The sequence below is a fragment of the Sinocyclocheilus grahami genome, unplaced genomic scaffold (genome assembly GCF_001515645.1).
Source record: "Sinocyclocheilus grahami isolate Dianchi unplaced genomic scaffold, SAMN03320097.WGS_v1.1 scaffold620.1, whole genome shotgun sequence".
NCBI lineage: Eukaryota > Metazoa > Chordata > Actinopteri > Cypriniformes > Cyprinidae > Sinocyclocheilus > Sinocyclocheilus grahami.
The window spans coordinates 591,749-608,245 of record NW_015505799.1 but is presented as its reverse complement, the minus strand read 5'-3'; the positions used below and the strand labels follow the sequence as shown (position 1 = coordinate 608,245).

The following is a 16,497-nucleotide window of genomic DNA, read 5'->3' as shown; positions in this document are numbered from 1 at the left end:
CAAATACTTTACAACATTTATTTAAAATGTCATTATATAAGTTTATCATTAAAAATAATTTAATGTAAAAGACTATAGTATGATATTTGCACAAGTATTAAATCCCCACATCTTACTATTTATAATGCCATCCATTTGCAGCAATGACAACATTTTTATAGGTGTGATTTTGGCCCATTGCTCCGTGCATTTTTGCTCTGGTTTGTTTAGGTTAATCAGATTTGTGCACCATCATTTTTAAACAGTGCAATATTCTCATTTGAATTATACTAGTCTTTAACAAGGCCACTGTAGGTTCTTCACATTTTTGTTTTTGAGCCACTCCAGTAAGTTAATTAAAAATGTAATGTGGCTTTGGGATCATCGTTCTGCTAAAAGCATCAGGTTTTTGGCAGAGTTCTCATCCATTCCTCCCACTGTTTTAAGCTGATGCCGAGCCCTTGAGCAAGATGCCACAACCTCACTACCAAATTACACTGTATGTATAACTTGTTTTACGTTTGGACAGCACATTTAAATTGAATTTTGGCTGGTTAAGGGGAGACACTGCAGGCAAAAGCACTGTTTTTTCATGCACCTGGCAATTTTTCGTTTTTGGGTTTTTTGTTTTTTCAGACTAGTGAAAAGAAAACAACCAAAAGACACTGTTAAGTGTTTCTTTTATAGCACTTTATCTATTTGTGTCAATAGATTTCAATTACAATACATATTTTTAAAGGCCATTTTCTCAAAATGAGTTTTTTCTCCTACACCGAGCCATAAATCTCCACTTCAGTCGCACTTACACACACCAAACTTTAAATTTTTATTCCTGTCTATATTCTGAAGGTTTAACCAGGGGGATTTGTTCATATATAATTTGCTTGATTATATTTTATTTCCCCAAAAATTGTGAAAATATATTGTTTTCTTGCTGTTCAAAGTATTTTCTGAATTATGGAGTGACAAAAAGAGATACCCAAAATTCCCTCCGTAAAAACATTTGCCTCTAATATGTCAAAAAAAACAAACAAAAAAAACACAAGAATTTTGAAACTGACTTCATCCAGTGTTCAGATTTTTGTACTAGAAATGTATGCAAACTAGTGCATATTTAATTAAGTAATGCTTCATTTGCACATTTAAACATAACATTTGAGAAAACTTGTAATACAATTTTGTTTTTGCAATTATCAATGTACTCAATCAACTGGGTAAGTAAGGTGATAATTAGTAGTTAATTTTTTTACCCTATTCACCTGCAGTGTCTCGCCGTTGGCTCTATTTACACCTTGCATAAAGATCCATCTCAGGTGATCGGATCACAAATAATTATTATTGTGCTGTTTATATCTGGACAAGCGTCTCAAATGTGTCTCCTGTGACAACTGGTGTTCAGTTTCAGTGGGATGGTCTCTGATTTCATGAATACAGACATCACTCACAATGTTGTTGTGAGTGTTATTGCATGTTGACAAAGCGCAAAAAACACTGTCTATGAGGCATCAGGACAGATTAGCGTTTGGTCCTCATGCAACATGAGTAGATGATGACATCACTTTTAATTTTATTTCTTTCACACACTGTACTACGTAAGTACCCTTAAATGCATTGGCAGTGTCATGACCCTTTGCGGTATATCTCGACTCTTAACAGGAAGTGAGCCGTACTGCGTTTCTGCTATCTCTGCTCGGCCCGGCTTCCATCAGCTCTCTTCCAAATAAAGAGCTCCAACAAGGTCCCCTCTAATTAAGCAGTAACACACGCTCATCTGCATACATTAATATCCAGCTTTAATTGAAACGGTTTCACAAAGGCGTCCAGATTGAAAAATTAATTTACTAACAGTCAGGGTGTGATGTAAGTGTTTATGCATGTGTATGAGTGCGTGTATTCATTTGCGTATGCTCTCAAATTGAATATGAAGTGAAAGATGATTTTATGAGGAGTAATTATGCAAGTGGGGCAGACAGGGGTGTAAGACTGTCCGACTGATTATTAAAAACACATCAATAAGACTAACCTCTATTAACCTCTAAAACACATGCACACACACACACACACACACACACACACACACACACACACAGAGACGGACACACACACTCAGACAGTAGACAATTAAAGCAGTGCATATCAACCAAATTACTTTTGACAAAAACAAACGGTAACACTTTACTTGAAGGGGTGTGCATAAGACTGACATGACACCTTCATAATCATGACATGACACATGTCATGAATATGAAGGAGGTTTTATGCATGTTTATGACAACTGTCATTAAGTGTCATTTGCTCAGTTATGTCATTTTTAATGCAAATATGACATTATTTGGCCTAACCCTACCCTACCCTAACCCTACCCCTACCCTTACCCCTAACCATAGCCCATAACAAAGACATCTCAAACAATGTCATCTTTGCATTAAAAATGACATAACTGAGCGAATGACACTTAATGACAGTTGTCATAAATATGCATAAAAAACCTTCACATTCATGACCTGTATCATGTCATGATTATGTAGGTGTCATGTCATGATTATGAAGGTGTTATGTCAGTCTTATGCACACCCCTTCAAGTAAAGTGTAACCAAACAAACTGTATGAGAACAGTTTAACATAAATGAGTTTTATAAGTTTTAGGTGTCTTGGGAGGCCCGGTTTTGAATCTCACCACTGTCTGGAGTGGTTTGTGACTTTATCGCTATCAGAAAACTAATTTAAATGGTTGAAGTCTGGCTGGTGGAAGAGCAGCTGTTTCAATAGTGGCTAAAATGAATGCATTGTTTTATCCACGATAAAATGATGTGCTAAGCTCTTTGGTGGTGACATACTGGTTCTCAAGGATCTCACTCAGCAGATAATACAAAAATTATGTTCCCTCATGCTTTATTCCATTGAGTGAGGCATGTACCTGCACTTACAGTTTAATCAAGGGGAACATGTGCTGAATTTAGCCCATTTTAGTGCCTTTCAGAGCTCAGTAGACTCATTGGAGTTCTCCCTTTATACAAAGTATCTACTTTGTCCTAGACTTTTCTCCAAAACTTCTTTAGAAACACTAAGCAGACACACTTAAGCAAAAATCTAAAGCCACTGGCTCTCTTTTTAATCTCAGTTCGGTCTACACTGCAAAAATAAATTCTTTGTATGTTTTTAATTATTCAGTTTTGTTAAAATATCTTTAAATCCTTAAAACAAGACACATTTTCTTGAGAAGCCACAACGCATAATATATGAAGACTTGCTTTCAGAGAATGTATATTTAATATAAGTGTATTTTATCTTACTCCACTGATGTTTTTTTAAAGGAGCCCCTAAGTGGACAAAAATATGAAATGGGAGGTAAAATTATATTTCAATGCTTTCGCATTGGCTCTCAAAACATTTGAATTCTCTGGCAAAAGTATTGCGTTGCCCCAAACTTTATTTAATCACAAAATCAAAATTACAAAATTAAAATGTAAATTTCCCTCATATTATTTCCATCACAAAAGTTATGTGAGCACCAAAAAACCACTGAAATATAATTTTCCTATCATCTCAATGTTTTTCTCCATTACCATGTCCCATTAGGGGCTCCATTTATTTATTTTCTTGCTTATTTTAAGTATAAATAATTGAGAAAAGGTGAATAAACAACAAATGAAGAAAGGCACTTAAATTCACGATAAAATACAGGATAACAAGCATTAATGTCTTTTGCAGTGTTGAATCAAGTAATTATCTATTATCTAATTATTCTATGCATTTTTAGAAATTTAAAATAAAAAACAAGATAAAAACACTAAGAATGTTTTTACTCTGAGTTAATTATTTTTTCTTCCGAATGTTTATTAAAGGGGACATATGATGCAATTTCAATTTCGCATCAAATCCAAAGAGATATTCTTTATCAAAGTTAAGAGTCAGCCACACCTAGCTAAATCGGCTCGTTCTAACACGCCCCCACATGTCTACATCACTATGTGGGAAGATTTGCATAACGCCGCCCAAATGTTCACGCAAAGAAAGAAGGCGTAACTTTTATTCTCGCTGTAGTATTGTTGTTGCCGCACGAATGCCTCGTTTATAATGGGTTTTCATGTTTTTGAATATTCGCTCCGGCCTGACAGGGTGTCATCACAGTATGGTGAGGGGCGTAACATTTCCGTCACACGCTTGAGGTATTCGGCCAATCACAACGCACTGGATAGCTGGCCAAACAGAGCACACCTAACTTTTTTAGAACGATGAGCTTTGTAAAAATCTACGCATTTCAGAAAGGCGGGGCATAGAGGAGAAACAATAATGTACAGTATGTGGAAAATAATGTGTTTTTTTTTACCTCAAACTGCATAAACACATTTCATTACACCAAATACACAAAATAATGTTCTTTTTAGCAGCATCATATGACCCCTTTAAATATTAAATATTTTTTTTGCAGTTTTGAAGCAATTAAACAATTACATAATTTTAATAATTAAAAATTACATCATTTTCAAATTTTTAGACTCATTTTAAAACATTTCTTTGTCTTATTTTTTTTTTCAAAATCCTAAAACTTTTTATTGTAAACTGAATTTTGATTCCCAGATTTTCAGTGTGTTCTCAGACCTTTGCACCCCACTGTATATACAAATTAATGTCTCATAAAAACAACAGCATATGGAGAATAAACCCTCACAGACACTGACCTGCAGTGACAGAGTGCTTGTTCATTCATCCGACACACACACACCAAAATGAGCATAAATAAGAAATGATCAAATCACTGTCCAAGAAACACACGCCAAATCCCAATCCATAGGCCGAGCAGTGCCAGTGCTACCACCTGCTGTTGCCATACATATGGGGGGGATGTGGGGACAGGCAGTATAGCTGGACACAACACATGGCACAAGCACAAAGCATTGCGATCATATGTGAGAATTAATCAGAGTGGTGCCGACACCACACACACACACACACACACACACACACCTACACAAACCCAGCACTCATTTATCTTTCTCTCTCGCTCATCACCACTCGGACTGGCTCTTTCCACTGATCTATGGCATCAAAGACAACAATCAGAAGAGTGAACTTAAAAAGCTTCACACACGGTGCGTCAGAGAGAGAGCAGGGCTTTTATATATTGACTGTGAGACCTTATGAAGCAGCCAATAACTTGCAGCCGTTTCTTAGAAACGTGACATTATAAAATAGGCACTGAATGGCCCCTGATCCGCTGTCAGGTTAGCGATTGTGTGTGCGCCTCTGTTACCTGTTGGCCGTGGTAGAACACAGCTAAAAGGAACATCGCCATGAGAAGCAGAGACGTTTCCTTGGTTCCCAGGAAGCTTTTGCTGTAACCAGGGAAACGGGACAGAAAGTCTCATGAGCTCTGCAGCACATTTATAATGTCCAGAGTGCAGTTAGTTAAGACAAACATCTGTCATAAATGTCATAAAGAGCCTTAATCACAGTGTACACTGTTTGTCAAACACTTATGATACCTGACATTAAAAAGATGTTAATTTTTTTATGAAAGTGGATTATAATGTGTTTTTCAGGATTTGGTTCTGCTTTAGAGGTTTAGCGCTTCTTTAGAGGTTGTAATTTGGTAGACGGGTTTGTTTTATTTTATCTAAGTGATTTACAGAGTTCTCATAAGGGACAATAACTCTGGAATAATATGGAGTAAATATGGTGCACAATGATGATAACTAGGGTAGACATCTTAGCCCTGCAACAATGTTGTATAAGTAGTACATGCAAATAATTTATTTAGCTTTTACTTAAATGTTTTTTTTCATATTATATAAATATTTCCCCCCAATTTTTCCATGTTTTTTGGGTGGTAAACATAGTATTCTTTGAAGTGCCTTTGAAATATCATGTGAAAATGATGAACATCAATGAAGAACTTGATGCACAGTAACTTTTCTTCTGTAGTGCTGTTAATCAGCAAATAAATAAATAAATAAATACAAATAATATTCTGACCAGTTACAAAAGAAAATCTCATAACTGGTATATCATTACTATTGTGCATCTATGGCTAAACATTATTATTATATATATATATATATACACACACACACACACACACACACACACACACACACACACACACACACACAACTGTTTAAAAGTTTGGGGTAAGATTTTTAATGTTCTTGAAAGAAGTCTCTTATGTCCATGAAGGCTGCATTTTTGTTTTTTATCAAAGATACAGCAAAAACTGTAATATTGTGAAATATTACCATAATTTAAAACAACTGTTTTCTATTTTAATATTAAAATAGAATTAAGTTTTCTAAATTTAATGCCATTTTAAACGGTACTTTTTGCTTGTGATGGCAAAGCTGATTTTTTAGCAGCCATTGTATATATAATTTTTTTATATATATATATATATACACACACACACACACACACACACACACACACACACAACTGTTTAAAAGTTTGGGGTAAGATTTTTAATGTTCTTGAAAGAAGTCTCTTATGTCCATGAAGGCTGCATTTTTGTTTTTTATCAAAGATACAGCAAAAACTGTAATATTGTGAAATATTACCATAATTTAAAACAACTGTTTTCTATTTTAATATTAAAATAGAATTAAGTTTTCTAAATTTAATGCCATTTTAAACGGTACTTTTTGCTTGTGATGGCAAAGCTGATTTTTTAGCAGCCATTACTGCAGTCATCTAATATGCTGTTTCGCTGCTCAAGAAATATTTTTTATTATTGTCAATGTTTAAAACAATTGTGCTGCTTAAACATTTTGTGGAAACTAATTTTTCAGGATCTGTTGATTAATAGAAAGTTCAAAAGAATACCATTTGTTTGAAATACAAATCTTAATTTACATTGTAAATGTCTTTATGTCTTGATTTAATACAGTCTTGCTGAATAATAATAATAATAATAATAATAACAGTAATAATAAAAACCTTACAGACCCAAAACTTTCGGGCAGTGTATGTAGGCAGTCACAGAAGTGTATTTGCAATCCTTACAGGGTTAAAAACCTATAAATTTATAATCTTTTGACCACCAGGCCACACCACCCACATTTACTTTCTGACGTAGTTTGACGTGTCCTTCTCATTAAGAGCTTGGCAGAAGACAGAAATTTATGACTGGGTGACGTCAATCATAAAACTTGCAGAAATCTATTAAAACACTCGCAGACTGCTACTTTAGAAACAGCAAGACATTTATTGCTCTTATAGTTGGTCCGCGTCATTTTATGAACTTGCTTGATTCATCACAATCACATCCATACAGTTAAAGTGTGATGTATAATTTCGCTCTTTATAATTTGTTCCTTAATGGTTTCTGAATGGCACAATGTGGGAGTTTGCATACCTCTGATTAAGTGTGTCATAGCGGATGAACAGTGGTGTGTAGAAGGCCTCTGTCAGCACTGTGTAGATAGCGATCATGATCAGCAGGATGGCCAGCTTCAGAACCGAGTTCAGTCTGAGGAACACTGCACACGTCACCATAGCCAACACTCCAGTAAACACGAAATACTGTCAGTAAACAGGCAGACAACATCACCATTAATAAGCCATTGTGTACAGTGAATTAATTGATTTTAAACAGTTTACACATTTGCTAGAATTCTATCAATCCTTTTAACAGACTGAAACTGGCAATAAGCTGTGGGTCTGATTGTGTGGGAGGGTGGATGAAAAGACCTCGGGGTAGAAGCAGATATCGGGGATTGAGGCAGATGCATTAAACGTCTGGTTCCTGAATGAGCCGGATTTGTCGAAATCACACCAAAGCTACAATAAAAGAGAAAGAGAGTGCTAATATTAGACAATCGATTGCATTTGAGAATGTATCGGTAGAAAGAGCAATATAATGACATTTCCAAGAACTTTAGGTGCTATAGCTGTAACTGATAGATGGCTTACATAATATTCTACTGAAAGTAGTAACTTACGATATCTATTAAATCAAATTAAAAATATAAAAAATTAAGATAAAATGTATTACATGCAATTTAGGCATCACAATGTTATAACATACAGGATGAAAATTAGATTTCTACTTGGAATTTAACTGTCATTAAGTTCTTAGTGTTTTTGAAGATCAACTTTGAGTGTTAGATGATGGGAAAAAGTAATCTAAATGTAAAAATTTTGGAAGTTATTAAATAAAAAAATTACACATTAATATTGACTAATACAATTTATTAAATTAAAAAACTCTAATATCGGCCAATAACCAATATGATATTGATATGAGTCAAAATCTGCTAAGGGGTAATAATGGAACAACAGTTTTAAAAAGTGATTTTTCACTATTATTTACTACAGGATCTGCATTTTCATGGGTTTAAATAAAATATTTTTGTTATAAGAGACAATAAAAACAACTTTGTGCATCAAAACCACTTCTGTGTTTCTGAAAAGTCTAAAAATTTGCGACAGCTGAATGTTTTTGACAAGCCAAATATGTCGGTCTTTGAGTAACGTAATTTAGTTAGGCCAGAAAATAGTCCCATAAAACTTCATTTAGTAAAATAAGTAAAATTAACTATGCAAAAAGCATTTTGAATGTTTTATAATACCCAAAAATAATTTGTTACATTCAATTACCCCTTTGCAGATTTTGAGCCATATATTGTGCATGCCTTCTTTTTAGTCATAGGCCAGTGATTTTTGTACAATTTATCACTAGACTCTATAAATAAAAATTCATTTATACTCCACATTGGGTCTATAATTCTAGAGTTTAAATTAGTTCAGCTCACAAATTAAAACTTTATATATCCACGGTAACATTTGCATGAGTATAATGATGATATTAAAAATAAAATTAATAAAAATGTTTGCTCACTATGTTAATCATGGCAGCCAGAAAGTTGATGAGGATGGAGAGGAAGATGACAACGTTCCGTGCAGCGTACGTTTCGTTCACCCAGCAACATGCTTTTCGCAAAACCAGCGGCAAACACTTATAGTCCTCCGCTGTTGTCACGACAACAAGGCAACAGTGCAGCAAGATGAGGACGGAGAACTGTATCACCATAGTGACCATCCTACAAACATGAGTGATCACATATTATATGATGCTCTTGTGGGAGTAATCGAATATCAAATATTCGAGATCAAATTTCATTGAAAAACCCACATCGAACACTACTGGAAATATTAATCCATGACTACTATATGCAGTATAAACCCAAATAGATCAGGTGTCAACCTCAATGTCTGTGGTAGTTATGGCCATCAGTGTCTTTACGTACTTGTGTATTAATTACCTTGCTGAGGGAAGTAAGCTCTGTATTCCAGTGATGAAGAAGAGAACAATGAAGGCACACACTAGATTAGACTTAAACACCTCGTCTCGCATCTGGGAATACTGTAGAGGAAACACACACACACACACACACACAGAAAATTAAGGACAAAACTTCCTCTTCACATGACGACCACAATGACACCACGAAAGCAACGCTAACCACATAGGAGAGAGCAGGGTAGGCGCTCATACACACATATACACACAACTCCTGTGCTCTCTGGGTTAGTGAGAGGACGTGTGATGTCAGGGCTGGAGGCGGGGCAAACCAAAAAACCCAAGCACAAAGTGGCACAGGCCAAGTCAAAGGCCAAGCAGGGGGCAAAGGTCAACTCAAACCAGCAGAAATGAGGTGAGGGACAAATAAACTGAATAAAAAGCGTTTTTATCTAAGATGAAAACATGCATGGTCGTGGATCACGAGTAACCTGAAGGCCCGTCTGTGGGCCAATCCCAGTTGATCAGGAAGAATTAAGGTTCATATGATGAACCATGTTCATCAGTGATTAAAACAAATCAATTTGGAGACCAATCCAATCAGCTGAATTCACCAGTTCATTATCCTAAGTGTTGATTTAAATTCACTCTCTTTTTCTTTGTCAGAACCTGCTGATCGGATCAGGAAACAACCTTTTTGTCAGACTAATGGCCTAAAAGCGGTTCTCAGTTTAACAGCTCAATTACTGCATCATGATTTGTGAATTAACCATTCAGACCATTCCGTAAAAATGACCTTTTGGGTGTTTTTTTAATCATTTTTGAAGCTGTGGTCACTATATATGAACTGTCATTGAATAATGAAGAACTTGAAGACTCTTTAAAATGTAAAATTTTTCGTTCCACAGACGAAAGGCTGTTAGGATAATGAGAGCGAAAATAATAACAGAATTTAGTTTTGAGGAGAAATATCCGTTCAATTGATGTCCATAACTGCTTTGTAGTGGTCTCAGAAGTGTCATCACTCCTGCTAGAAAATCCAACTAAAACTGGTGGCAGATGATCGTTAATATGGTGCAAATTGGTCTAGATTGTTGGTCCATCCGGTTGACCATCTTGGACCAACGAAAGCAGCTACCATGTTCTAAAAACAGCTGGACCCTCTTAACTTGTTTTTTTAGGATGGGATATAGTAATTGAGAAAATTTTAAACTGCTGTGCATGTTCTAGAAAGTATTGACTGCTATTGCTGGCACATAACGTCCTTTAGTTTACTCATGACAAAACACTCTCTCGCCTCCTTCTCTTGCACCTCCAAAACAAAAATAAAGCAAAAAAGAGAGCGTGAGAGAGCAGAGAGGGAGGACAGGATGGCTAGAAGATGGGAGCAGGCTACCTTGTGCTCCAGCAGTGCTTCTCTAAAGGTGAGAGAGAAGGGGGAGATATGTTCTTGGCGGAGCTTGTCCCCGCTGCGCAGGGCGATGGCGCTCTGCATGCGAGTGTTAATTTCCTGTGAGCCGGCGCGCACATGCAGGGCTTGAGCCAGGTGGTTGGGGAGCAGGTTAATGGAGTGACGTGTGAGCGCAGCCAGAGTCTACAGAGGAAAAGCACATGCAGCGCCCATGAGTCTAAGAGAGTGTGTGTATTGGTGTGAATCTGTTCATCCAAGAGCTCTGCACAACATGAATGTATGAAAATCAAAGAAACATTAGAAAATGACTGCACAGACACATGCACGTTTACTTAGCTAAATGAGGACAAATTACACACATACAATTTTTTATATAAGGCTAATTATAATTAAATATATATTAACCCAATCTCTATGCCTAAAAGAAAACTTTTTCATTATTGAATTTATTTATGAACTGTTTTCACACATACAACATCTCCAGTGGAGGTTTTGCCAGATCATTTAGTTCACTTCTCATGACAATTTTGTCCCCAAACGACAGCTAAGCACGCACACGCACATACACCACTTGCACATAACATGATTATTTTTTTTGTACAGCAAATGCTCTTGACTGTAAGTAATAGGCTTTTCTAACTGCCTACAGCTCAGCCCATCTTTTAGAGTGGATCTAGAAAATCTACACACTAATTCAACGCCTAAAAATTCCACTGCCTTAATGCCGGAAAACCGGACCTTTTATAGCAGATCTTTTAAGTATCAGAATATGAGGCTGTTCCAGTTAGTTCTTTCTGTTGGAAAATTCAGTTAAAACCAGGTGGATTGATGGTGGCAGACCACCTTGGATGAGGAAAGAAGCCTTTATCATTTGACCTATTTAAGCTATTTTTTCAGCAATTTTTGTGTTATACAGTACATGTCAAAGCCTTTTACATCATCCAATGTGAACCGATCCAAGTCTAATACCAAGACAAATCTAGTCTATTTTGAAAAATGTCACATATATGCTTCGAATATATACAGATTGGTTGATAACAATGGGAGCAATTTAGATGGGTGCAATGAAATAAATAAAAACGTTTAAAAAAAAAAAAGAAAATATAATGTCCCTGTCCTTTTAAAATGTTTAAATTATGTAACATTTGGAGGTTGAATTTCCAGAAAAAAATAACTATTTCATGATATAAACTTCATCATACCCTGACACAGGATTTTGGTCATGCATCTCACCCCTAGTAAACACATGTACAATACAGCCTGATACAAGATTTCAACAACAAATAGCTGAGAGGTTCATATATGAGGATAGAGGTTAATCAAAGATATCACTAGCCTTAAACGCACTGTACGACATCAGGACATAAATGAAAAATGGCATGAATAGGACCTGACTAAGTTCAGGCCACTCAACTAAACCTGATGACTGTACAAAAAAAGGAAGGCAACCTTACATGACCTGCAAAACATTACCTCAGACTGGCTACACCATGGCTCTGTTCCAAATTCTAGTGTTTTTTTTATACTGTTTACATTAGACATCCTAAGTGGTCCTATATAGGCAGTAATGCCCATGCAAACAAACTCACACACCCAAACAATCAGTGCACCACACGTAAAGTGAGACTTGACAAATGCAAAGTGAGACTTGACTAATAATGTCTAACTAGCTAATTCAGCCAACTAGTCTGTCAACTTTGTGTGAAAATAGACTTCCAAGCAAAATAGGGCAAAATGTTAGCAAAACAGAGTATAATATTTGCAAGTTGCTAAGCTAAACACTCAATACTTTAATTAGCACAAAAATATTGCACAATAAAATTGTCATGTTTCTTTTTAACAGTAGAACTGAATAAAATGTGTATTTTTTTATATTTCATCTTCTGAACATGTCCCTTGAATGGTGGCTCTTGCTTATTCATAAAACCCAATTGACAGATGCTTAGCTCAAACCTGACAGAATCAACCAACCTGTGTCAATATGGCTGTTTTAGAAGCATCATGCTGTCAAAAGTTATTACATGGAAGAATGGGAGAAGGCCTCCATGTGTGTGGGTCACCAAACACATTTCTTTGCAGCAAACACAGTATTAACCATATATGTCACAAATGTGAACTTGTATTTGAGTGTATTTAACAACGGAAATGTCAGCACAGGGGTGGAGGTCAAATTGAAGGATGACTAGCAGAGGATATTGCATAAACAGGATCTGACAAAGACATTTGATTTTGTTTTGACCGCAAAAAGTATCTTTTAAAGAGGACTATCATCTGTGCTGTGAGCTGGAGCTGTGGTCACTGTGAGCCGTGAGTCATCTAGAGAAATACAAAACTCGCACACAGACTCACTCTCATACATACACAATGGACTATTCGCACACAAACATACGTAGACAAGGTGCTGTTCTGTCCAAAAATGTATAATATACAGTGGGTACGGAAAGTATTCAGACCCCCTTAAATTTGCTATATATACAGTATACAGTGGCCACAAAAGCATTGTGGCAATTAAAGGAGCAGCTCACCCAAAAATGAAAATTATCTCATTTTGTGGTCTACTGTAGAAAAAGTCATATAGCCTAGGTTTGGAATGGCACATGGGTGAGTAAATTAGGAAATTGTTAGGTGAACTACACCTTCAAGCCAAACTTGATGGTGTTTACTAAAACATGCTTTTCAGGCAAAACATTTCATAAAAACATGCTTGTTGGTTTCAAATGATATAATGGAAACAAAACATATTCGGGCAATTTCTGGTTGTTAGAAACAGAACATGTTCATAGTTAATGTGATGAACTACAGCTGTGTTTACTCTGCTAGGACTAGCACAGACTTTATACATCCACTAAAATGACAATAAAAAAGTTCAATACTATTGCAAATGTTCATACATTTTTAAGCATGGCTTAAGTGCCCAAATATTTTTTGGGCCCTGTATATGGACTTTTCATTCATCAGATGTTAGTTCTACAACAATGTACCTAACTTCCAAGCGATTCTAAATTCAATAAGATTTATTCTCTCTAGCAATTATAGTTCTGCCTTGGACACAATATTAAACAGCTTAACATTATTCTTTACACAAGGTCATACAGAAATACCAAAACAACAACATACAAATGAAAAGCAATATAAAGTACCGTTCAAATGTTTGGGGTCACTAATTTGTTTTTTAAACAAATCAGTATTTTTTTTCTCAGCAAGGATGCATTACATTGATCAAAATTGATTACTTCTATTTCAAATAAATGTGATTCTTTTGAACTTTCTATTCATCAAAATAACCCTAATATTAAGATATCAAGCAGCACAACTGTTTTCAGTATAAATAATATTAAGAAATTTGTCTTAAGTACTAAATTAGCGTAATATAATAAATTTTTTAAAAAGATTTTAATAATCTTACTGACTTTTGAAAGGTAGTTTCTATTAATAAAAACTGGGGCTTTCAATTGAATGCATCAATTTAATACAATTATGATTAATCATGCCCCCTGATGTTTCAAATTATACTTATTGAGGGTATAAAGAGCAATTCACATTCATCAGCCTCATGCTCATTTCTCCTCCAACAACTATCAAAAATTGCTCTTGCACTACAATTCAGATGCATGCAAGGTACTTTTCAATTTCACTGTGAACAGATTATATTTGCAACAACCCTTTCTTTTGAATCAAGCTGAATATGATTTTTCCTGACTAAGGGGTTTACACCAATGTTTTCCATTCTGGTTGAGGTATTAATCAGATTATGAACTGAATAAAACCGGGAAAAAAATCTGGGTGGAGTAGAAGAGATGGAAAAGCTTCTGGGTGGAGATGTCGGAGAATCTATCTGAGTTCTCCTCAATAATCCTAAAGGTGGAGAAATAAAGCTTTTGAGAGCTCTGATGCTTTTGAGAGCAGGGAAGCTTATAGGGGTGGAGTTTAAATAGCTTTTAATAGTGTAGTCAGATGGCAGGAAGTCATGGGTCAGGGATACTATGATAAAAGAAGAGAGGTGCACTTTTCTTCTTCTTCTGTAAAATGTTCAGCTCCAATAAACAAATGCCAGGTTAGATCTTCAGTCACCTATTCACATTTCAGTAATATACAGCTTTCAACCTGGAGAGCAAAAAATGACTTCCCAATCTGTAGTTCTCTCAAAATTTCGATCCATTTTTTAATCTAGATTTATTTATTGATTTTGGAACACAGACATTGCAGAGGTTTTTTGGCTGATCAATAGTAAATGCTTTCTCTACCAAATACAAAAGACGAGGCCTATGTTAAACTCTGGAGGAAATACTCTCAGGTTGCAGTGTTTATATGCATGTGTGTGTATGTTTTCAACTCCACGAAGTTTTGGATTACACCCAAAAACACAAGGATTGAGACACTAAATCCATTAACAGAACCACCCTTCGGCAGCACACGCACACCCAAACACTCACTAGAACACACATTCACTCACACACACCGTGGCTGCAATGCGTCACTGAGGAAAAAGCCTGAACAGGGAGACAGAGAAGAGAGAGGGAGAGGATGTGAGATAGAGTAGAAGAAAAGAACAGCAGATGAAAGAGGAGAGAGAGAGGGAGGGATAAACGGAGCGTGAAGGAGAGAAAGAATCCTGTTACTGCCTTACAGACATTTGTGTTGTCATGGAGACCAGCCCTATAATCTTACACACATAAACATGTCAGCATACTTCTGTTTGAACATATCTAGAATAGCTCAGACATACACACACACACACACACACACACACACACACACACACACACACACACACACACACGTCTAATCAACGTGAAAGCTTGTGCTCTCAGCTGATGTGTAATTGGCTGGTTGCCCTGCTAGTCATACAGTGAGAGCTCTTTGATGTGTTAAGATGACTGCATGACAAAGGCAACAAAAGCCCCGCATTAATCAAAGACAACATTCCCTTATGTTAACCACGTCACCATAGCAACAGCCTGGCAACTCGGCCCACACCAAGAGAGTTCTGCATCATAATCAACTGCACATGCCACGAAAACCTTCTAGAACATTGTTGTGAGCCATTCAGCCCCGAGAACCCTCCAGAACACAGTGCCCACCCTATAGCCTTGAAAATCCACTCTAACACTTATTCCCACCCTACAGCTTTGAGAACCCCTCCAAAAAACTGTCCCCATCTTACAACCTTGAGAATCCAGAAGAATAGTGTCTTTATTTTACAACCTTGTGAACACTCTAAAACAGGGGCGTGAAACTCAGCTCCTGGAGGGCCACTCTCCTGTTGAAGTTTAGCTCCAACCCTAATTAAACATACCTGATCAAGCTAATCAAGGTCTTTAGGAGTGCTAGAAACTTCCAGGTAGGTGTATTGGAGCTGGCTGGAGCTAAACTGTGCAGGACAGTGGCCTTCCAGGAGCTGAGCTTGACACTCTTGCTCTAAAGCATGGTCCCTTCCAACCTACTTTGAGAATCAGCTAGAACACAGTCCCTACAACACAAGTTTGAAAAACAGCTGGAATAACCCCCCTGACTTACAGCCTTGAGGTCCCTCCAGAACCCTGTCCCAGTCTTAAAGTCTTGAGAATCCACTAGAACAAGATCCCTGTCCAAAAGTATCGAAAGCACTTTAAAACATTGTGCATAATCTACAACTGTGAGAACACTCTTTACACTATAGCCTCGAGAACTCATTGGAACATTATTCCCGTCTACAACCCTTAGAACCAACTCGAACACCGGCCCAACCATTCAACCTCGAGAACCCTTTAGAACACTGCCTTCATCTTACAGCCTAGAGAATCCACTAGAACACTGGAACTCTGTTCCCATCATACAGCCCTGAACCTGCAAGAACACTATTATTGCCATTAATCCTTGAGAACTCACTGGA

At 36.5% G+C, this 16,497-nt stretch overlaps 1 protein-coding gene across 3 annotated transcripts in view; it reads right to left on the bottom strand.

Annotated features, from left to right (window-relative positions):
• Nucleotides 1-16,497, bottom strand: part of LOC107557810 (adenylate cyclase type 8-like) — a 52,790-nt gene that overhangs the window by 9,145 nt on the left and 27,148 nt on the right. For 2 of the 3 annotated variants that reach the window (XM_016241358.1, XM_016241360.1), the window contains 6 exons: nucleotides 10,611-10,808; nucleotides 9,237-9,337; nucleotides 8,813-9,014; nucleotides 7,663-7,752; nucleotides 7,328-7,494; nucleotides 5,234-5,315 (listed from right to left, as the gene is read on the bottom strand). In XM_016241358.1, the coding sequence (XP_016096844.1) occupies nucleotides 5,234-5,315; nucleotides 7,328-7,494; nucleotides 7,663-7,752; nucleotides 8,813-9,014; nucleotides 9,237-9,337; nucleotides 10,611-10,808 (840 nt within the window). The remainder of the gene's footprint in view (nucleotides 1-5,233; nucleotides 5,316-7,327; nucleotides 7,495-7,662; nucleotides 7,753-8,812; nucleotides 9,015-9,236; nucleotides 9,338-10,610; nucleotides 10,809-16,497) is intronic. The other variant, XM_016241361.1, reaches the window with a different exon arrangement.